The sequence below is a fragment of the Cygnus olor genome, chromosome 3, assembly GCF_009769625.2.
Source record: "Cygnus olor isolate bCygOlo1 chromosome 3, bCygOlo1.pri.v2, whole genome shotgun sequence".
In the NCBI taxonomy this organism is placed as follows: Eukaryota; Metazoa; Chordata; class Aves; order Anseriformes; family Anatidae; genus Cygnus; species Cygnus olor.
Genome location: NC_049171.1, coordinates 100,268,311 through 100,290,453, shown reverse-complemented (window position 1 = coordinate 100,290,453; position 22,143 = coordinate 100,268,311). Strand labels below are relative to the sequence as shown.

Below are 22,143 nucleotides of genomic sequence, written 5' to 3'. Positions count from 1 at the left end.
TAGTATAAAGAAAAGTAAGCGTTCGTGTGACAGTCTGGTCTTGGAGCATTAGTTTGATTGGAGACAACTCTGGAAACATAATTGTGAAATGAGACTTGACCTTACTGATGGGCTTTTTGTGTGTGTCTATGTACACATAAAAAAAAATATAAATCATTCATATATATGCATGCATGTTTTTTCACTGCAAGCCTGAAGTTACGTGCCTTAAGAGACTCGTAAGAGCAGAAAGGACAGTCATTGCTATTGTGTTTGTTGGGGGAGAAAGGGCTTTTCTAGCAACACTGCATAAAATTGTATTCAGTATTGGTTCATTTGCAGTTCCAGTCTTCTGGTCTTTTTCAGTAGGGAGCCGGACCTCTGAGATGCATCCTGTGGCTTTAGTCAACTGTAATGCTAATTCCTCAGGTCTGCAAAGGGTCAAACAGAAGCCCTTCCTTTTAGGTGCATATTCTAACAATACCAAATTTTGGAAAAACACATCAGTATAACACTATTCACTTTGATTGAGCTACAGCAGTTTCTCCTAATAGGTGGTTAGGTTGCAGAGGTGCAGAAGCCAATGTACATAATACAAATATATAGAAGCATGTAAGTACAGAGGGAATAGCATGGTGGTTAAGGAGTTTTAAATGAGAGGCTGAGGCTGAATTCTTCTGCCTTCACTGACTGGATCGTCTGTCTGATGCTGTGTAGTTTAACTTTGCTATCACATTTCCCCATTTACTGTGTGAAGAGAATGCTTTGGGTCCTCTGAATTGATACTTAAAAATATATAGTTCTATTCTGTGTCTATAGATTTCTTTCATACAAACCTTTCTTTCTACCTGCTTATATGCAAGATATGTTTAGGAACGACTTGAATTTTTGGTCTTCAGCATTGAAATGTGTGGTAAGACAGTGTATTTAAGACTTTTAATGAATGCATCGAGGAAGGCAGGGGGATTGAACTTTGTGTATGTTACAGCATAAAAAATATACATACAAAATGGTAGAAAGAAACCCATCCTAACAACTGGCAGTGGTTGTGTTATCCCTAGCCTATTCATCTGGTATATATTGTAGCATAATTCTTTGAGGAGAACTCAAAGCTAACAGCAGAAATGTTTAGATTTTCAAGCTGCTTTGAGTGTTAAACATATTAGATATCTGAGTAGACATTAGTTTGTGGCCTGATATTTATTATCACAAATGAAGGCATACACCGAAAATATCAAGTGGCAAAACCACAGAAGTTTGACATATGGTTATCCCAGCTTCTGAAGGTTAGACATCTGTATAGCTGTTCGGCTAGAGCTGGCATCTCATTAGTGCAATACAAAAATATACTACAATGAATCTTGAGTCTATAAAACAGCATAATAGTCTAATCTGACATTGCTTTCTTTCTCCAGAGTTAAGTTACTTTGTGTGGAAAAACTACATCAGCACCTTTAAATCTAGAGTAGGTCTCTAGGTTTATATCACCAGTCTCTGGCTGAGATCTAACTCTTGAAAAATAATCTAGTTTTTCTTAGAAACTACAACATCCTGAGGTGATTGTGAAAACTTCAGAATACTTTCAAAATAATTCTAGAATACTCAGATGTTTAACTATGCGCATCTTGAGCTTCCATTCCACTTAAAGTGCATAGCAGTGCTTAAGTATTTTGCCTATAGAATGAAAGCATTTCTTGCCTTTTAAGAGGCATACTACTCAGATTTTTTGTTCAACTGGATAATTTTATAAATTTGATAGTGTGGCTTGTCCTTTCATTGTGATATGCAGAGAAGCTCCTAGAATAACTTAAATGGGTAACTAATTCTAAAAGAGAAATAAAATAAGGAGTCTTGTGGCAGATGGAAGCGGTGCATTTTAATTTTAGGCATTTGGCACTGGTTTATTTCACAAATTCAGTTTTAATTGACTAGCAAGTCAAAAGAGCTAAACCTTGCTTGGCCCAGATATCTTCCGGTTTCCTCTCGTTTGTAGAATCAGCTGGCCCACCCATCTCCCTACCAGCTTTTTCAGTAATATTTTTCCTTTTCAACAGCTAAGAAGAACAATCTTTAGCAGCTTTTCCCAGCCATCAGAATTCTCAGTCTATTTTGCCTGCTCCCATGAATATCTCTGCTTAAGCAAAGCTGTGCTGCTGCCCTTCATTCCAGAGAGCATGAATCATCTTAACTTTGTATATTTCTGTACCTATCTATATAAAGCCAATAAGGATGGGGTGGTTCCAGTTTTGTTAGGCTTCAGGCCAACTCCAGAGTACGTAGAGTTTAATATTATATGGATTGCATGCAAGGAACAAGGTTTTGTTTAATAAGAGAAGGCATAGGGTCAGCTCTTCCCATGCCTGTCCTCCTCTCGTCTAGTTTCTCATCAAGGAAAACATGATTTGGCCTATGGAAAAATGGACCATCTCCCTGCTTTTCTTCAGCCTGCTGTTAGGGAAACACTTTGGGAGTGGTTGTAGAATATCCTTGTGCCTGATGCTACTGCATCACGTAGTCTTCCCTGCTAAAATGTGGAGGAAAGAGGTCCTAATTCTGCAGCTGCAAGGCAGATTCTCATAGAGTTCAGAAGTTGAGCAGAACAAAAGGGCTGGAAGCTGCTGCCTGGGGTCCCTGCTGCTTCCTAGTGGAGATAGAAGAGGAAAGAGAAAGAGCCCTCTCCTTTTGTTTGGAGTCCATAAAGGTATTTTGACTATCTGATACTTCCAGAAGAAGGTGGTCTGTAATGCTGCATCTGTTCAGAGCTGTCTCAGTAGCTGTCTTCAGGGAGGAAGGCAGAAGACATCTGGCACACCACACTGCACAACTTAAAATGACAAACTCCTCATTCTTATGAAATGAGTCCTGGCGTAGTTAATATCCACACAGAGCAGTCATCAATGTTGCTTACTTCCAGCCTCTGCAAATTGCTCAATGATTTCTTCAAGACTTGCTGAGGTAAGGAGTAAGAGGGGCCAGGAGAAGGCTTTAAATATTGAAGTCCCTTAAGCTTTTATTAAATAGATAGGATCCTACTGCTAAATAAAATGCTAAACATATTTTAGGACCTCAATGACAGACACAGGAGACAGGGCAAATTCTTGGTTAACAGATTGTCAATTTCCTTCACTGTTATCCTTAAAGCAAAGGCTTTTAGTCTCTGTCAGTATGTAAACCTCAAAGGTTTCACCTCTGTAGATGATCTAGTAGATAAGGGCTTTTCCTTAATCATTCTTTTTCACACACAGAGTGGCCAATGCTTCTTAGAAAAAACACTGTTTTCAAATGCATCTTTTTAATTGCTTTTCTCTCTTAAGGGATGTTGAAATAAGACTTACATTGAACTGAACGGTTTCAGCACTTGCTGAAAGATACTTGTGTTGGTGCCATGCTTCATCCTTTGGAATGATTTCCTTTTGTTTAAACCCACGTGTTTAATCTCTCAGGTATCAAATTTTGAAACGAGTCAGGACACTTTTTTCAAGCCTTCAGATGTGATGTCACAAACACAGATTTCTTCCAAGAAGCACTTTGGAAGATTATTTTAGGAGTACTCATTAGAAGTATTATTTCTTCATAGTGCTTCAATTTTCGATAGCCCATCCTCTCATGCCAGTGAGTGAACTTCTCAAGCATTATTTTGTAACATTTTCTTCAGGTTTCTTAATTGTTTTCAATATATGTTGTTAATTGTGAACTTCTAACCAGAATCAGACTTGCATTCAGGCTTGATACCACTACAGTTTCTTGCAGACAAATATTCTCAGAAGTAGTTAAATAATTAATAAAAATAGTTCACTTTAAAAAAAAGTTAACACTGGTTACGCTTCTCATCAGAAACTTAGTGCGTAGTTTAGAAATGGTTGATCATAAAACATGCTGATGTACTTACTAATCATATCTTTAAATCGCATATTAAAGATGTGGGATCACTAGTAGAGGGTAGCATAGGGTTGTTTGCTGTAGTTTAAAAACCTATTAACATATTTGAATATTGAAATACTTGGAGTTTCCAATAGCCGTTCCTGAGCCCTTTATAAACTATATTTATGAATGTAATCCTGGAGATTATGACTGAGGGCTCTTGGCTATAGAGTCACTTTGTTGCTTTTAACTTTGTTTTTCTATCCCAGTCAGGAAGAACATTCCCATTCTTGTTCAGAACAGAAGCAAACGTAAGAATTGCTTGATCCATGCAAAATGGTAGTGAAAAGCTTTATAGTTTGTGGATGTTTATGATTTACTTTGAATATTTACTGCATTGACTTTCTCATTGTCTACAATCTATTTAAAGAGGATTTTCTTTGTTTTTCAAGTGATCTGTAAATCGCAAATCTTGTTGGCACTGATGTATTGGAGTGGAAAGCTGCTGACAGAAATACAGGTAGTGAGCATTTCTGGGCTTTATTTCCACCTCTGCAGCTTCCTAACAGTGTTCTTTTGAGGCAGCCTTATATTGAGTGCCCTGTGTTCAGGGACAGATACTGGTGTGCATCCATTTCAGAAAGCATGCCTAAAGTTGGGCTTCTGAATGAAAACCCTCACTAGAGGGTTGGGTACCACAACTTACTCTTCTTTGTAATTGAGAATTTGACATACCTGCACATACCATACATGCAGTCGCCACCTTGCAGTGCTGCTTTGGAGATCAAGGGTGATCAAAATCATGTTGTTAACATGTTGTTAGCAACCTACACAATGGTGAAAAGACTTTCTAATTTATAATTCCTGTGAGTTTCAAAAGAGCTTACAGTTCAAAAGTAACAGATGTCACAGCTATGCATTGGTGACAAGAGTGTGTTTTTGCATACTGTTTTTTTTTAGGTGATTGAAATACTTGACAATACCTGCTGAAATTTTCTTGGTTATTTGCTTATGAAAGAAATATATTTTTATTAAAAAAATACTTCATAAAATTCTCAAGTGGGTGTTACTTCATGACAGAGAGACAATGAAGATTTTTCAGAACCTTCGGGGCTCCTTACTCTGCCAGACAATGTATTAGACCTAAGTATAAATATACTTCCAGTAAAACAATTGAACAAACAAATCCAGCTCTGGGGTTAATACATTGCCATTCATTGTGCAGATTTTGTTAGCAAAGGGACTAGGCCTTGCAAGACATTGAACACCTTTCTGACACTGTCTCAGTGCAACCGCGTTAGGCCAAGACTGTCTGTACCACTGCTGTTTTTTGTTAATTAATCTTATTTTTTTTAACTGTTGGAGCAATTATTACAATCTTGTGTGTTATTGTCTAGAATTAAAGTAGAAGTGAAATAACTTTTATGCGAAGAAGGTAGTTCAAGTAAGAAGGGAAATGAGTTACCTCTGCGTCTTCCTGTAACATCAATATTGCACTTAACCAGAGACAGACCATTGTCTTTGTTTCTCATTCACTTCAGTTACTGTTGGAGCATAATGCTGGACCATCTGCCTTATGACAAATTGGTTTTTTTTGTTGTTTTTTTTTTTTTGTACTACAGAACTAAGTTTGGTTTCTTGTTCCAGTGATGCTTTGCGTGCTGTCTATGTATGCTGCTGTTTTAAGATAGTTGTCACAAAAATGCCACCATTATTTGAGGTTAGTAATCAAGATGACCTGCCAAACTAGTGATAAATCTGTATCCAAGTAGTATATAATTCTTTCCTTCCTTATGCGTTGTGCTGCCCGCATGCAGACAGCTTGCTGGTGACCTGCTGGATTTGGCCTCTGAAGGTCAAAGGCAGGGAACCTGTTTGAAGACTTGGTAATTCAGGAAGCAACGTAACAAACCGTGAGGCAATGAGGAGTGCCTGTGAGGGTCACCCGTGGATATGGCCTTGTGGACCAAGTGAAATGTCCTGAAGTAATGTACCTACCTGCTCTGGGTGTGTTTCTGTACTCCCTTGTACACGTCACTGACTTTATACTCTTGTTATTCATGAAGGAAATTTGGCTAAAACAGTTATGGCATTTATCAATAATAACTGAGAACTTAGTGCCCCAAACCTGCTAATGTTATAAGTGGAAAAGAGCCTTCTGTTTCATGTTTTATTCCTAATGGTTCTTCCCAATACTGGTAGGAGGGTAATTGGTTAAGAGTAAAATTAATCAGTCTGTGGACTCGGGTCCTTTATTTGAGTTGTTACTGGGTCTCACAGCTGCATTATTGGCTTGTGTGTGCATTTTTTTTTTTTAAGCACTGATTTACCTGTTAATGAGGTGGGTGTTCAAACAACACTTACATTTGTGAAAGTAGGCATTTTAGCTGTCAGCCTGTATCCATGACAGAGAAATTTGGAAGTTGATGTCCAAAGGACAGATCGTCCTCTGACATAGTTAATGGTTATAATTCTCCTGCTCTTGATACCAGTTGTTCTTAAATCTTGTCTGCACAATGCCATTCTTTCCCTTCTTAGAAGGGGTGTGTCACAAACCCCTCCTCTTGAGGTATACTGCAGGAGGGCTGCTACATTCAGCCCTGGGCTGGCAGATGTGCATCTGTTTGAGCATTTGCATAAATCTGATAGCCTGATGGGTCTGCAGCACCTCAGATGGGAAAGAAAGCTGTAGGTGATGTTCTTTGTCTACTGAGGTAGCGTAAAATGCTGCAGAGCAAAGTAAAGGAAGGATGTGTTATGTAATGCAGGATGGGAAAGGAGACTTCTACAATGAAAAAATCACAAGCTAAGGTTGCCAATTTTTCCAGTATTTGGTACCTCTAAAGAGCAGCCCTCAGGATAATGTAAATATGTCAGCTTCGTGTAGCCTTCTGCTATAGGGAGATGAATCCCAGCTGAACTCAAATGAAGCCACTCAAGAATATTGTTTTCATTGGTTTAGGTAGCCAGGCATAGAAAGCAGGTTTAAAAATCTGTGAGACTGGGAGAAGAAGGGAGAGAGGCAATACAAAGACTTTCTCCAGAACTAGTTTTGTGAGTGCAGCAGAAAACCTTAACAGTGCATGTGTGTTGTTTTTTTTCCCCTGGGGTAATATGAAACAAAGCACTGCATTCTGTAAACTCATGGGGATTATCTCAAATGTGTGTTGCTTAAAAACATTAGGAAAAACATTTCTGAAGCTGCATAAACTCACTAAAGCTTTCCTTCTGTGTGGACTTCACCAGCAGCTTGCGAAGAAGCCAGGACTCCAGTCCCCAGGCTGTCTGGCTTTTTATGGGTTAAAATATTGCATTATTGGCTGGCCCATTTTTTGAATTTGCTGCCAATTAATCTTGCTCTATACGTAATCTTCTTAAACCTCTGTAGTGCAATGTGGATGCGTATTCTAACTTGAGTTGCATAACTTTAATTTCCTGAAATAAACTCCAATAGATGCTCTGTTAGGAATACAGTATTTGTAGGTATCATTTGTATGTTACTTATTGGGGCATAACCCAAATCATCATGGAGTGGTTCAGAAATAGCATGCAACAGCCGTAATACTGAGGAAGAGATGTAGGTCAGGGGTTCAAACACAGAGATTAAAGGGATGACTTCTACCCTACTGTCTTTACTTTGTCATGCTTGCTGTAAGTAGATCCCTGCGCGTGCATTTCTCTCCCTTTTATTTTTTATTTTTAGTTAGAAAACCTGATCATTTTCCTCTGCTGATACTTACAGTAGAAATCTTACTGACTTTAGTGGAAACAGGATTTCCTGTGGTGATTAAAACTACAGCTGCTAGGATTAAGGAAGGCCTTTTTTTTTTTTTTTTTGGTTGTACATACACTAAAACTGGAAAGATACAGAGAAGATTAGTGTGGTAACCCCAGGGCTGACAAGCAGATTTGGAAGAGAACATGAGAGGATCAAACTGGGAGGTGTAACCATGGGGGAACTTCTCTGGCATTCACGAAATTTTTATCAAGGCTTCAGTCTTAACTAATTTGAAGATGGGAATTGGATGTTAGAAGAAGGAATGCCTTTGAATGCAGCACCGATGTGTGTGTTCAACCTTTTTTTTTAAAAAAAATAAATTATATTTCAGGATAGGAATTTTAGACAATTGATTATGGTGTTGATTTCCCTCATGTCCTGCAGTACTCTTCGGAGAGCGTGGGCAACTTTACGACAGGGGAGCTATTTTCTGGGATGTCACATCCAAGCTCCATAAGACGGGTAGTAACGGTAGCAATGAAATGCAGACTAATGGTATGGTCGTGTTCCTTTCTGTTTGCAGAATTCTTGTACTTTTGCAGGAGAGTTATTCTAAGGGCCAGCTATAATATCTCAGTACCTCCTGAACATTCCCCTTTCCTGTAAAATCTAGTAATATTGGCTTGAGGTGTCTTGGGATCGTGATCCTGTCTGATGTTTTCGTAGTAGCATTTAGATGTATTTTATTAAGGTACAGTTCTAAATACAGACCGCACACTGCCTTGTGGATATTACTGCTTGCAGTAATACGGTGTTCTCACTTGGTGGTGGAGGGGGTGGCATTCCACAGGATCCCAGAAGAGCCTCCTGAATGGCTTTCTGGGCCATATCCTGTTGACAGTTCTCTTGTGGTCTTTTCCACTGAGCTTACTGACTCCATTTGCGGGAATGAGAACTTTCGTGTATGGATGTATTCCACTTTAATTTAATATATATACATACATATCAGAAACATACCTTCGATTTGCAAGTTGGCAAGTAGTTACACATGCATGTGTATATATGGATAGCAGTCTTGCGTGTTAAACAGTGTGTTATATAAAGTAGCCATTATCTTCTGGAACACGAGCGTTGCAGAAGGGGGCTGGAGTTATGTGAAATGCAATCCTCGCGGCAGTGGGGCTGCTTGTATTAGTAAGGTCAGCAGGATTTGCTCTCAAAATTCATATAGGCATTACTGCGCACACTAATGAAATGTACAGTACAGAATTGTGGACTTGTACTTCAGTAAAGATAATAAACAGAAAAATCTAGAGGGTTATTATGGTGTATATATTAAAATTTTCCATTATTTGTCATCTCCTTTTTGCCTTACCTTTATTAGGTGCCACCTCAGCTCTACAAGTTGAACCTTCTTACGCGTGCTGTTATAAAAAGGAGAATTCAAAAGTTTTTGCCTAGCACCCCGCATCAGAATAGCTGAGATTCTGCATGACCACAGCAACTGCTGCTGATTTCTGTGCGTGCCACAAAGCATTAATTGTGCAAGCATCCTACAGTCGTCATCAGTGTGCGAGTTTACAAAAGTCACCTCTTAACTTTTAAAAGTTATTCCTCTTCCAACAGTGTTCTTTAGTGTATGAAATGTGGCCAGTCACCTTACTTAATGACCTGGTCGTCAGCAGTTTTAGAAAGATTATTGCCTTTGTGTTTCACACAGCACATTTGCGTATAACCAAAACAATCTAAAAAGAAACCACAAATTGTAAAATCCTGACCACATAATTTTTAAGTTAATAGGAAACATGAAACTTTTAAGTTTAGTGAAGTAACTTTCCAGGTGTCCCTGTTTTTCTAATAAACAGTTACTGTTTATTAAAAAAAAAAAATATCAATATATAAAAAGACGGTATTGTATTGAATTAAAAGCTCTAGAACAGATGAGTTCTGTTCTTTCCCTGTGTAAATGCTAAGGGCGAGTTCCTGCTTTCTGACTTACAAAGCTCCCACTGACAGCAGCCACACAGGATAAGTCCATTTCATAGAGGTAGAGAGAATGGGTAAGTGCAGGTTTAGTTCAGCTTTAGTGCCTAGTAATCCCAACAGCTTTTGAAGCTAACGGGTGCTCATTAAATACAAACTGGTTTGAAATGGATAAAAATAAACAGCGTTTCACAATAAAATACAAAGTTGTAATTAGGATGTCTTTTGACAGATATATGAAGCTTAAAGGTAGAAAGTGGAAGCTGAATTACCTGTGGAGAAGGGCACGTGATTATTAAATTCTGGCGATATGGCTTTGTCCAGCTTTGAAGAGTGCGTGTAGTTTCGCTCGGTAATTGTTGATAGTCTCTTCTGTGTAATGCTTCCTTTAGTGAGGTAAAGCTGTCACCCATTTAGAGGCTGGTACCCTGGGGAGGGGGGCGGGGGAGAGACAAATACGTGCAGGGGAGAGATTTGGAAGTGAGATCAGATAAGTCATGGTGTGTATATCGTGATGTATATGTTCCAGATATTTTCCATTTGCAAAATGGAAAGTCGGTGTTTATGGACGCCGATGTGCATTTTAATGATTTGGTGAGTAGGTAGGTGTCCTTTCCTGGGGCGAATCAGAGCAGCTCAAGCATGTGCGATGGGCCAGCTGCAGCTGTTGGGGATTTAGCTCAAGTGGCCAGGGCTTTCGTAACAGAAAAGCCAAAGCCTGTCTGTGCCGCTGCTCCCGGGAAGTTCTGCGTGGCAAAAACATCACCATGGTGATACCAGAAAGTTGTAGGGAATTCAGCTTTGTTGCAGCGGTGAGGCAAAACTGAGATCTGAACCCATGTAAACCTGACACCCCGTGTCACATTGAGAGGGTCAGAAATAGAAGCAAATGGGCCACCTCGAATGCAAACAAAACAGATGGGTTTCAGACTGGCTAAGAAAAAAAAAAAGTTTCTGAGGAAACATTGCCGAATCAGAAGGAATCTCAGCAGCATTCAAAACCTAGTCAGCCTGGTATGCTGTCAGCCTGGAGGCATCTCTGGTGACTTCTGCAGAGGGTTCCTCTGGAGCTTGGGCCTCCAGCACCTGTGGACGGGGGCCACAGGGGACCTACAGGGCTGCTTCTTGCAAAAGAGAAGGCTATGTGTGTGTGTTTGGTTTTCTCCAAATTGGAACAAATGCAAGAATCTGGGGGGATCTGGCAGGGCAGGAGGGTGTCGAGCACTGTCCCCAGGGCTGCCCTGAAGACCCTAAGGCAAGCGCTGGGCAGTGCATTTACAGCAGCCAAGTGTTGTTACTGGGCCATGGGGTTAGAGCAAGGTGTTTCTCCATGGGTTCTGCTGGAGCTTTTGGAGGAAATAACTCAATAAGCCTTTGCTTTAGAAGTATTTGCAGTTGAGGCACCTCATGCTACAGCGCTGGTTCTTCAGCTGAGCAGTAAAGTCAGCGGAGCTGTGAGATGTAACAGCTCAAGGAACTGTCCCCTCGGTTTTATACAGGTGTGTTGCAGAAGTGAAACCAGCTGAGTCTACATGTTGCGATTGCTTATTTATTTGAGTAATTCTGGAAATGTTGCCATTTCTTTCACTGCAGCTGTGTTTTTGAGGTCAGTAGGAGCAGGACATTGACATGCACAGCAGTAAAAATGTGATGTTGTGGCACAGACGTTTAATCTGGCCTTGGAGGAATTTGTGGACTTAGGCAGAAAGCACCCTTAGCTCTTGGACTGGGGAGAGTGCAGCCTTGGTTGTGCCCACAGTGCCATACACACCCACCTACTTCCAAAGGATGAGGAGAAAGTTTACTTCTAAAAACTGTGCGTGTGCACACTACTTGTAAATATATATCCTCAGCTCCTTCGTCCCTCCGCATCTCTTCCTTGTAGCTTGGCAGCATTGGCAGGACTCCTCCGTGGGGGAATCCTGCACAACGCAAGCAGCACACAGCGGGGCTGTGACCTCCCCAGCCCGTGGCTGCCATGGTTTGGAGGAAGCCCTTTTCTGTGCAGATGCACCAAGAAGGAAGAAGAACCTTAATTCAGAGGGGGCTTTGGGGACAGAAGGGGTGAGGGGGAAGGAAAAGGCTACTTCATCATTTTACAAAGTTAACGCTGATGTACAGGGCTGATAAATGGGCTGTGAAAGAGCTTTGCGGCACAAAGTTGTGGGACGTGTAGCAGCCCCTGGAATGATGGCTCCAGGGAATGATGTCTCCAGGGCAGGGTGCAGCCGTCCTCCCGAGGTCACAGCACCAGCCCCCGGCTGCCTGCACGGCCCGAGCCTGCGATGTTCGCTGCGGCCGAAGGAGGCAGCGGAAAAAGCTGAATTACGGAGACAGCCCGAGGGTGCGGGGCTCCAGAGCTCCTGTCAACTGCGGGCGAGGAGGTACGAGCACGCCTCGGGCAGGAGCGGAGACCTCGGGGAAGGAGCAAATGCTGCTCGTCCCTCCCTGCCGGGCGCGGGGCAGCGAACGTGCTGGGAAGGGAAGGGGCAGAGCCGGGGGGGGACACTCCGAGGCGCTCCCTGCCCTCTGCCCGAGCTCCCACCCGGCTCGGTTCCTCCTCTGGAGCAGCGCTGCCGCTCGGCCCGAAGTAATACCGGGCGCAGGCAGCCTCAGAGCCTTCCCTTTTAAATAGGAGGGGGGGAGAGAGCCGGGGCGGCGGGGTGCCCCCCGCGGGGGGGAGGCGGCGGCGGCGGGCGGCGGCGCCCCGGGCTGGCTCCCCGCGGCCCCACCACGTCACCCCGCGGCGGGGCGAGCGGCGGGGCGGGGCGGCCCTATAAAGGGCCCTATAAAGGGCCGCGTCCCCGCGCGGCCGCGATGCTGGCTGCCGCCACCCGTCCCCTCCTCGCCGGGAGCGCCGCGGCCGGGGGGCGCCGGGGGGGGAGCCGCCGGGGGGGGGGCAGCGGCGCGGCGCGGCCCCGGGACGCTGCTGCCGGGGAGGCGGCGGCGGCGCTGCCTGGCGGAGCGCGGCGGAAGGAGGAGGAAGAGGAGGGAGCTGCGAAAAACGCGCAGCGGCCCGGGCGGGGGTGGGTCGGTGCATGCGGCGCGGGGTGCAGGCAGCAGCCGGCGGGAGGCGGGCGGCCGGGGCAGCAGCCTCAGCAGCAGCAGCAGCAGCAGCAGCAGCACCGCTCGCTGCCGGGGCCCGGGGCTGCGCGCCGCCGGCCGCACACGTGCGCGCCTCCCCCGGTGCCGCAGCGCCCTGCCGTACCCATCACTTCTTTCTTCCCTCCTTCCCCTCCCTCCCTACTTCCCTCCTCTTTTTTTTTTTTTTTTTTTTTTTTTTTTGGTGCCTGTGTGCGTTTTCCACCCTGCTCCGCCAGCTCGCTGAGAACAGCCTCTTTTCCGACTTACGCGACTCGCGGGTTTGTTTATCGGTTTGTTCCCCCCACACACACCCCCGTCTTATTCTATTTTATTTTTTCGCCCCTCCGAATTTCATCCAGTCGTAGCTCCTTTTTTGTATTATTATTGTTTTTTTTTTTTTTGTGATTTTTTTTTTTTCACTGACGCCTCCTGTGCGTTTTTCGATCGCAAGCCTTGCGGTCCGGTTTTTAACTGCATTTTGTCTGCAGATCTTCCCTTTGTTTGCACACATCCCCTTGATATTTTTTAATATTTGTTTTCCCTCCGTTGTTGTTGTTGTTCGTTGTTAAAGTCACTCTTTTTTTTGGGGGGCGCTGTATTTAAACACTTAAAATGCACTGCTATCTCCTGAGCGTGTTTCTCACCCTGGATCTGGCCACCGTGGCTCTCAGCCTGTCTACCTGCAGCACCCTCGACATGGATCAGTTTATGCGCAAGAGGATCGAGGCGATCCGGGGGCAGATCCTGAGCAAACTGAAGCTCACCAGCCCCCCGGACGAGTACCCCGAGCCCGAGGAGGTGCCCCCGGAGGTCATCTCCATCTACAACAGCACCAGGGACCTGCTGCAAGAGAAAGCCAACCACAGAGCTGCCACTTGCGAAAGGGAGAGGAGCGACGAGGAGTATTATGCCAAAGAAGTTTACAAAATAGACATGCAGCCTTTTTACCCTGAAAGTAAGTCTTCTGTGTTTGTGCATGTGTGTGTAGTTTTGCCCCCGAGGCTTGGCAGTGCCCACCGCCTTGAAATACCAGCCCTGTGCATCGTATTCCTCCTTTTCTGCTCCAGTCCTTAGCGTCTTAGATGGTTGCTTATAGGGTTTCTTTTAGGGGGGGGGGGATATGTATGTGAACGGTGTGGGGGGCTCAGCTGCCCCCAGACTGACGGGGTTTCGGACCCCCTCGGGTCACCTAGGAGCCCCGCAGGGTGCCTGCACTGCCCACCGCCACCTACCTGAGCACAGCTGCCCCCCGCCTGGGATCCCGCTCCCTCCCCAGCACCGGCTCAGCTCCCCCGCGGCCCCGTGTGCAGCCTCCGAAAAGAGCCAATATCTTTCCACTGCTGTTGTTTCCCTTGGAGTGTCTGGATTGGGCAGGTTTCCATCTCTCCATAACTGAAAAGAAAAGGAGGTCTAGAAAAAAAAAAAAAAACAGAAAAAAAAATCAGTGCCGGCTTCCCTTCCCTTCTCTCTGCGCCCCTCCGGCACATTGTCCTGCAGACGCTGTGCAGATCAGTACTCGGAGAGGACAGAGGCACAGACATCCTCTCTCCTTTTCCAGCTGTAACTAGCCGCCCGGTTCAGTTCATGGGCGCTTTCATTTCAGGTACAGGAAAAGTTTTCCCTTCTGGTTAGCCTCGGTTCTTGGAACCTGTCTCAGTCCGTCTGCCTTTTTGCTGTTATTAACGACTTTCTGATGATCCACGCCACGTTGTGCACAGCAGAAGGGTACAAATGCTCCGTGCTGACCAAATCCACTTAGCGTGATTAATAATCATAATGACGTGTCTTTTTGTTTTGGTAGTGAAGTTTAAGTGTACAGGGGAAAAAAGAAAAAAAAAAAGAAAAAGCACTGCACTCCCTTAAAAGAATCTAGATCATCATCATACCGAAGAAAGTGAAATACCAGAAGCAGAAAATAACTCCACCGTTCGCGTACCCAAAGTCGAGCCCGTACTCTTTTCATTTCGTTCCCTTCCCTCTCTCTTCCCTCCCCCGCCACTTGATGCCCTATATACTTACTGTCTGGTTTTGAAAAGCATGTACCTCTTGCTTAAATAGATAATGCAGCCATCTTGGTAACTTTATCTTAGAGTTTCTAATTGCATTTTCTCCTATTTATTTTTAGTTTAGCAAGTTGTAGCTCTGGGGCTTGCTCTGTCTTGCATGTGAGAGTCCCAGGATGCCAGCCAAGGTATCTGAACCCCACGCTCGGTGCAGCTGCCTCCCTTTCTCCCTTTATTGTTAAATGACAGCATCAGGTACAGGACACCCTGGCAGTCAGAGCCATTTTATTATTGTAATTATGGCACCATCCCTAATAGCCACGATAAATACACTCCACCCTTGTTACCCTGAGGGAAGAAATACTTTTTTAAAAAAATGTCTATTTGGAGCCAAGTGGGTATGAGCAAGGAGGCTCCGTGTAATTCACAGCAATAGCGAGAACACAGAAACTGTGTCAGTTTTCTACTAGAGCATGCAGTAGGGTTTTGCTGGTGTAAGTCAGTGCTCTTGGTTTGGGACCTACCAGGTCATGTCCCGAGCAGAGTGATGAGCACCTCTGAGCAAAGGTTAGGGAGGCCGGTAGCGGTGGAATTGACCCTGTGGCTGTCGCTGAAGGTAAAACGCCTCAGTCCTGACCACACATCCGTCCTTTTCCCTGGCGTGAGCAACCGGCAGAGAATTGGTAGTTCGAAATACAGCCACAGACTTTCCAGAAAATTAAAATATCTGTGGTGTGTGACTTGGATGGCACTGACAAGAGAGGATCTATTTTTAAAACCTCGGCAGAGGCCAGATTTGTGCTGAAGGATCGATCGAGGTTTTGGAAGAGGAAAGGAGATTGCAGGTATCTACCAACAGAGTGCATCACAAGTTTGGGATCAGAGGGCCCTGCAGCAGCCGATCCAGTACTACTGTGCAAGTGCTGTTGCGAACATCAGAGTAAGTAGGTTAACTGTTTTTCCACTGCTCTCTAGTTATACTGGACGGAGTGAACCTTTCCAAAAAAGACAGCAAGGAAGAAATCACTCCACCATATTTTAAAGGAAGATCTTGAAAGCACAGCTCTGGCGGCCCTGGGTGCTCCCTGTGAGGCGTCTCAGAGTGGATTTTCTTAACTCTGCAGCTTCTGCTGCGCTTGGGGGAGAAGGGGATCAGCATGGACGCGCTGGAGGTCACAAGCTGCTGGGAGGAAGGCATGGGAAAGATCAGTGGTTCAGTTATTACCACAAGTTGTTAGCGTTCAGCAACTGACTACAACCCAAGTATTACAAATATGCTCTAATTATACTCATAGTCAGCAATATATCACTACAGATTGCTGATAGGTCTTTGTGGGGCATTTTATAAAGTTCAGACTAAATATTTTTAGCAATGAGGAGATTTAAAAGGAAAACTATAAGAGATATTGTATATACCCTAAGGCATATTTTGTCTTAAATATTGTCCTTGGCCAACTGTACTGTATAAATACAGTAAATATGAATAGAACTGGCAAGGTGCCAATCTCCTGGGATGAATTTTAGTCAAGAAGGTATTTATGGGATATAAATAATACTGTGTCAACATTTAAAGAAGGGATCTGATTAGTTTTGAATTTATTCATATTAATCTTTTCACATGCTGTTAGTTTAAGACTCAAAGTAGAGTTATGCTAAGGTTTACTGATAGTTTGCACTGAGGAAGTAAGGGGGCATCTGGCATCTGGCTTGACAGTCCACTTGAGGTTAAAGACGCATCTAGTGTGGAAATACATGTGGAAATTCAGCAATGTGGGGACTACCGGACCCAAAGCCAACTGATGTTAAAAGCGGTGGCAGAAAAAATACTATAAAGAGGTTGCGAAAAACCCAAAGGCTTTTGTTTGTGAAGCATGCCTGCATGTGTTGTGCTTGCGACAACGTGGATTAGAGTCTGGGAGTTTAAATCTCTCCCAAGACCGGTTGGCAGCCAGAGGTCAAGTCATGTTAGAAGTTTTGTTATTTATCAGTTCCTCATTGATCATCTGGGGCCTGATATTTAACCTAATTATTGATTTGAGGCTGAATAATCATCATTGCACTGAAAATAAACAGACATTTAATGCCAGCACAGTTATGTATTACAAATTGCATTACTAGTGCATACCTGGGACACTAAAGAAGAAGAAGCAACACATGTATGCAGGGGGTGGGGCCCAATTCTGTAGTTTTTATTTAGGGCAAGTTTTATCACAGTCAATGAGTTGGTCATTACTGATGGCTTAAGCCTCAATCAGGTATATTTTCAATGTTCTGCATGGTGGGAGATGGGTCTGTCAGGACTCAGTAGCCCAAGAAATCCCAGTTCTTCTGGGCTTGGTCCTGGTTTTGCATGGATTTTGAACTGTGTTAACATGCAGTTGCCTCCCCAGGTTCCCGCCTGAGGTTGGTGGTAGGATTTGTCATTTCAGGAGCTTGGTGCCATGAATATTGCTTTACATAGACTGTCATTCTCCTGAGCATTCACCTAATGAAAGACAACATTATAAACTGACTGGGCACAATGACATGCTTCTACTTTATCAACAAGGACTCAATTTACCAGTAATTATATGTATGTGGGCTCCTTGTCTGCGGGGTACAAGAGCTGCTGGTGCAGGAGCAGCTCTGGCCTCCCAGCACCACCATCATCATCACCATGACATGAACAGCTACAACTGTGGAGCTCATGTGTGTTTGCATTTAGCAGAACAGAGAACTTAATCTTTCAGGATTTCCTATATTGTTAATGATACGGGAAGAGTCTCAGGAGGAGCACTGTAGTTTAAAACCTTCGAGCTATGCTGGCTCCATAGTAGGGCTCTGGAGCACCTCTTTGTAGGATACCTACTGCACGTTCACCAGGCTTGCTGTCATTTTCACAGAGGACCTGAAGCAATGTGAGGGCTTCCCTGAGGAGAGACGTGGGAGGAACAGTTCCTTGTTCGTGAATGGCACTTATTACAGTCTTCCTATGTGGGGATGTAGAAAACAGGAAATTGCAGATGGCTTTAAAAAGAGGCAGGGTTATTTTCTGGACAGTAGTCATCTACATGCTAAGGGGGATAATAAAATAACATGCTCTGGTGTGCTAACCAAGTACAGCCGAAATCAAAGGGAGCTCTCTTCTTCAACTCCCACTCGTATCAAGCAGATGGTTGGGTGCAGTGTGTGTGTTTCCTGGCTGCCTTCTGAATCATCAGTTACTTGCTGGGAGAGGGGGAGGTCATGGTCTGGCACGGTAAATCCACCTCACTGCATTTCTTCTGGAGGAGGAAGCCTACACCTACAGAAATGCAAAAGACCTATGTCCCCCTTTTAGCTCCCACTACTGAAAGTTGAGAAGACCTACAAGACAAACATAGAGCTGTCGTCCAAAATTGTTTTCACAGCCCTCCTTGGTTTTTATCTCTAGTGTCTGCTTTAAAGAGACTCTTCTACCCTGTCATTTGTTGAGTGAAAAGGTTAGATGAGTATTGCTGCCCCCAGCCCGTTGGTGGTGTTAGAGTTCTGCAGTACCAGAGACCTATCTGGAAATGTGTATTTGTCTTCTGATGCTTTGTGAAGCCCTCCCACAAATCATGGAGCTCAGGGCTGGAGATCTGCTGGGAATGCCCAGTGCTGGTGCTGCTCTTGCTGGCTCTGCTTGACTGTAGGACAGGGTGGGAATAGGCAATTGTGCAAAAACAACAGAGCACCATCTTAATCTTCATCAGCTGCCGGTTTTACCCGAACTCATCCTTGGTGCACAGCATCAGAACAACAGTGGTCTTTTGCATGATTGCATTATTTTGAAGTTGTAACTTCCAGGGTATTTCTGTGAGTTTGAGGTTCTTGCTTGCAAAATTGTGGAGCAAAAAGATGGATGAGGACTCTGTGCTGTTGTCCTTAGTGAACTTCTTCAGCAAGGTGCTGAAACATGCAGAGCTTCACATGCATGAATGGACTCATTAACACTAAGGTTATGTGCGTGCCTAATTAGCTTCCTGAACTGGGGCCCAGTTTACGGGGGATGAGGAAAGTCAGACAGCTCAAATCCCTCTTACTTCTTTGAAATCTGTCATTTAGGCATCAGAGCCCAGTCAGGAGGATATATGGTACAAGGTTTTTCATAGAGGAAAGAAAAGGCTCTTCAGTAGACCTGTGATCCTGAAAAGGCCTTCCCCTGTTGGGCAGCTGGCCACTTCTGCCTTTGCAGGGTCTCTGCTAGGCTGCTCCTGTTCTGCAGATGAAGAGGAAAAGCCCAGCGTATCGTGACAAAACAAGTCATTAGTCAAGGTACAAGCGTTTCCATTCCTGTTGTGAAACCACATGCTGCACGTTTTTGAGCAGGCAGCTTTTGGCTGAAGAATGATGCACTCCCCAGGTATTACTTAATGCAGTGCTGTGCTGTGGAAGTTTCAGCTGATTTGTTTAGGCTGAATTTTTTGTTTTGGTCATTTGTTTAGAGGAAGTTTGCATTTTGCGTTCCACCCCAGGCTGTTGTTTGTTTCTTTTTTGGTCTGTGCTATTGACTGATGCCTAGCTCTCTCATTGCTGGCAGTTGGCTTCCTGTAGCAGACCATCCAGAGCAGCTATGGTTCTTCTTGAAATGCCTCCCCCATGCTTGTCTTCACTGTCCTTGCTGCTGTTTTGTGACTGCAGCTGGGTACCGAGTCATACAAGAAATACTGCTGAAGGGTGTAGAGGAGAAACTCGAAGATTCGTCTGTGACAACAGGATGAGGAGTTGAAGAAACTTAGCATGAAGGGTTATGTTTTATCTCCTTCCAGTGTGACCAGTTGTTTTAGAGTTTCTGAATGACTCATGACTTCATTTAGTACTGTGGTTCTCTGAGCTCAAATAGCAGAGGGTCAGCCCTGGAGAAATTAAGTGCTAGACCTGGCTTCATTAGACCTGTCTGGTGAGCAGGTTTTTATGTGTTTTTGGTGCTCTGCAAGTTGGTCCAGAATGGAGAAGTTTCATCTTTGGGTAGCAGTGTCCTCTAAAAGGGTCAGGTTTTCTGAAGGGAACTGCATGGCAGCTCATGCATGCTGCTTGGAAAGCTCCCAGTTCCTCATGAAGAGAGGCAGGTGGGGATGAGCTTGGTCAGCAGCACAGAGAGGCTGCTTGTTCGCTGTAAGGAGACAGGCACTGCTGAAATACCTCCAGTATCACTGTATGGGTTCTCTAGCATCCATGCTTGGTTTTCAGGGGATGCAAAACCTTGTAGCAGTCCCTGCAGCAGTTATGGCTCTGAGTGTTGGAGAGGACCTTTAGAACATCTCTCTGTTGTTCAGGTTTTAATTTGAAAGATGAGAGAGCTTTGGTGTTATAACATGTTTTAATGCAAGAAAAACAATACATGATATTTCAATTTCCATAGGGTGGTCTCAATTCAAGTATCACAAAGTTTCTAAAGATGTCTTGTTTTCTGTTAATCTTGGATTTGTCCCTCTGTGTTTTAGCTTCTTTACACACAAAAGTTCATGCTCTTCAACGCCTGGCACACATTTTTCTTCTACTTGTCTTATGAAAATATTTCTTTTCAAATAAGCATTATAGGTTGCATGTAAATAGAGTACTGTATTATACTTCATCAAAAGCTGTAGCATGCTTTTAGGCAAGCTGAGGGGAGGCAAAAAGGGAAATGTTGTGATACTGACCTTTTGCTTTGTTTGTTTGTCTCCTTCCCACCATATCTAACCCACACTGCACTGACAAATACCGCATCTGTCTTGACAGGCGAGTTCACAAATAGTCATTCATTCATAACTTGGAGCTGCTGTAAGGCTCCTTATTGATTGCTTAATTTGACAGTTGTGCGTTTGAACAGACTTTGAAGAAAGGACTGCGAAATGACCGTACGTTCAGTCTGACTTTGTGAAAACCAGGAGGGAGGTCTTGTGTGAAAGAGGATACTGTACTTAAGTATGTATGTGTGCATGTGTGCATGCGCGCGCTCACGCGCGTGCATATATTTAAGAGCATTAAAACATCTGGTGTTGCCAAAGCCCAAATTGGAATGTTCTGGGAAGGATAATTTAATTTTTAGCTTCTGGATTCATTTCAGTGATGGTAATTTCAACACTTCCTGGGGAGAGTCTATCAGTGGTTATGTACATCAAATGCAGCAGTAAATCTGTCATTCTTTCCATTTCAGTTTTTTGGTCTTACAACTTCGTTATTTTTCCCTGTTTGGCTGGTGTTAGCATCCAGTGTTTTCCCTGGCTTCATCTCTTTTAAACCCCTGCCTTGAATTTTAAAAGGCAAGCTAAGCCTGCTGAAGTTCCTTCTCTTGCTTGTTTTTGTTTAGATATAGCATTTGCAATTCAGCAGCTAGCTCAGCTGAAATAGTGCTGGTAACTTACCTTTACTATAGTGATGATCGAGAGATAGCAATCAGAACATGCTGGTTTTCACTGGGTGGGGGAGGGACCAACAACCCCATGGGTGGACGCTGTACTTAGGAGAGTAAGGTACTAGTAGGTATTAGCAGCCCTGACTCTTTTGAAGTGGTTGGAGAGTACCTAGCAATCCCATACTTAATGAAGGTTTCTGAGCAATAATACCTAATAAGCCTGAGCCTGCCACTGTGCTTCTAGATGATTTCCTATACCCCAAAATTGATCAAAGAGTAGCCCTTGCCTATATGGGCAAGCATTGTCCAATATAATGTATAAATTGTCTTTTGGGGGATTTGGGTAAGCAGTGATGAAGAACTTCTACAGGACTGCCCAGATGTGTGCTAGGAAGAATAACCCCTGCAGAACTTTTGATCTCCCAAGTGGCATATAAACACAACTCAGCAGATTTACCCTTTTTGCATGCAGCAGTGTGCTAAAATAATGGCAGAAGAGGCTGGCAAGCACAGTGTGATGAGGGTCTGGTGTTCACCTCTGGCAGGCTGCATCTCCTTGTCCCACCTTTGTTTGTTTCCAGGGGTGGTTAGCAAAGCTGGGAGATGTTACTGCTGCCCTGTGAATGTAATGACAGAGGAGCCGCTCTTTCTTCCCTTTGTTTCACAGCACCTAGCATTCACGCTTCAAGGGGTTGGTGCAGGAATCAGTCCAGTTGACTGGATCATATGACTTCATGAATACCCAGTAAGCAAAATTTATGGAGACTGGGGTCAGGTCCACTGACATGTATGATATCAGCAGTTTGATTCTTTGTCCATATGCCTACAGGCAATGCTTCCATAGGGTATATTTGCCCTCAGGGAAGGATAAACAGTATATTATGTTCTCCAACGTGATAGGACATTTTAATCTGCCTGGAGATTTGTTGGATCCATGCAGATCCTTGGTGTTCTCATTCTTGCCCAATCTCTGAGCGATCCAGCCCAGTTTTTTTGGCTGTCATAGTTGGCTCTCGGCCTCCCTGGCAGAGCAAGGGCTATATATGTCTTGTGCCAATCACTGCTCCATATCATTTTTTTTCCCTGATGCACACTTTGGAAGTGAAGTATCCACATTTCAACATTGAGGTACGCTGAAAGATGCCTGTATGTTTCATTTGTTGTGCTTGTTGCATGTT

General features: G+C 44.0%; 1 protein-coding gene across 1 annotated transcript in view; it reads left to right on the top strand.

The window, feature by feature from the left end:
- The first annotated feature begins 12,357 nt into the window (after positions 1 to 12,357).
- The window catches only part of TGFB2 (transforming growth factor beta 2), a 73,146-nt gene continuing 63,360 nt past the window's right edge, over positions 12,358 to 22,143 (top strand). Inside the window, exon 1 of the mRNA XM_040551728.1 lies at positions 12,358 to 13,580. Within this exon, the coding sequence (XP_040407662.1) occupies positions 13,238 to 13,580 (343 nt within the window). The 5' untranslated portion in view covers positions 12,358 to 13,237. The remainder of the gene's footprint in view (positions 13,581 to 22,143) is intronic.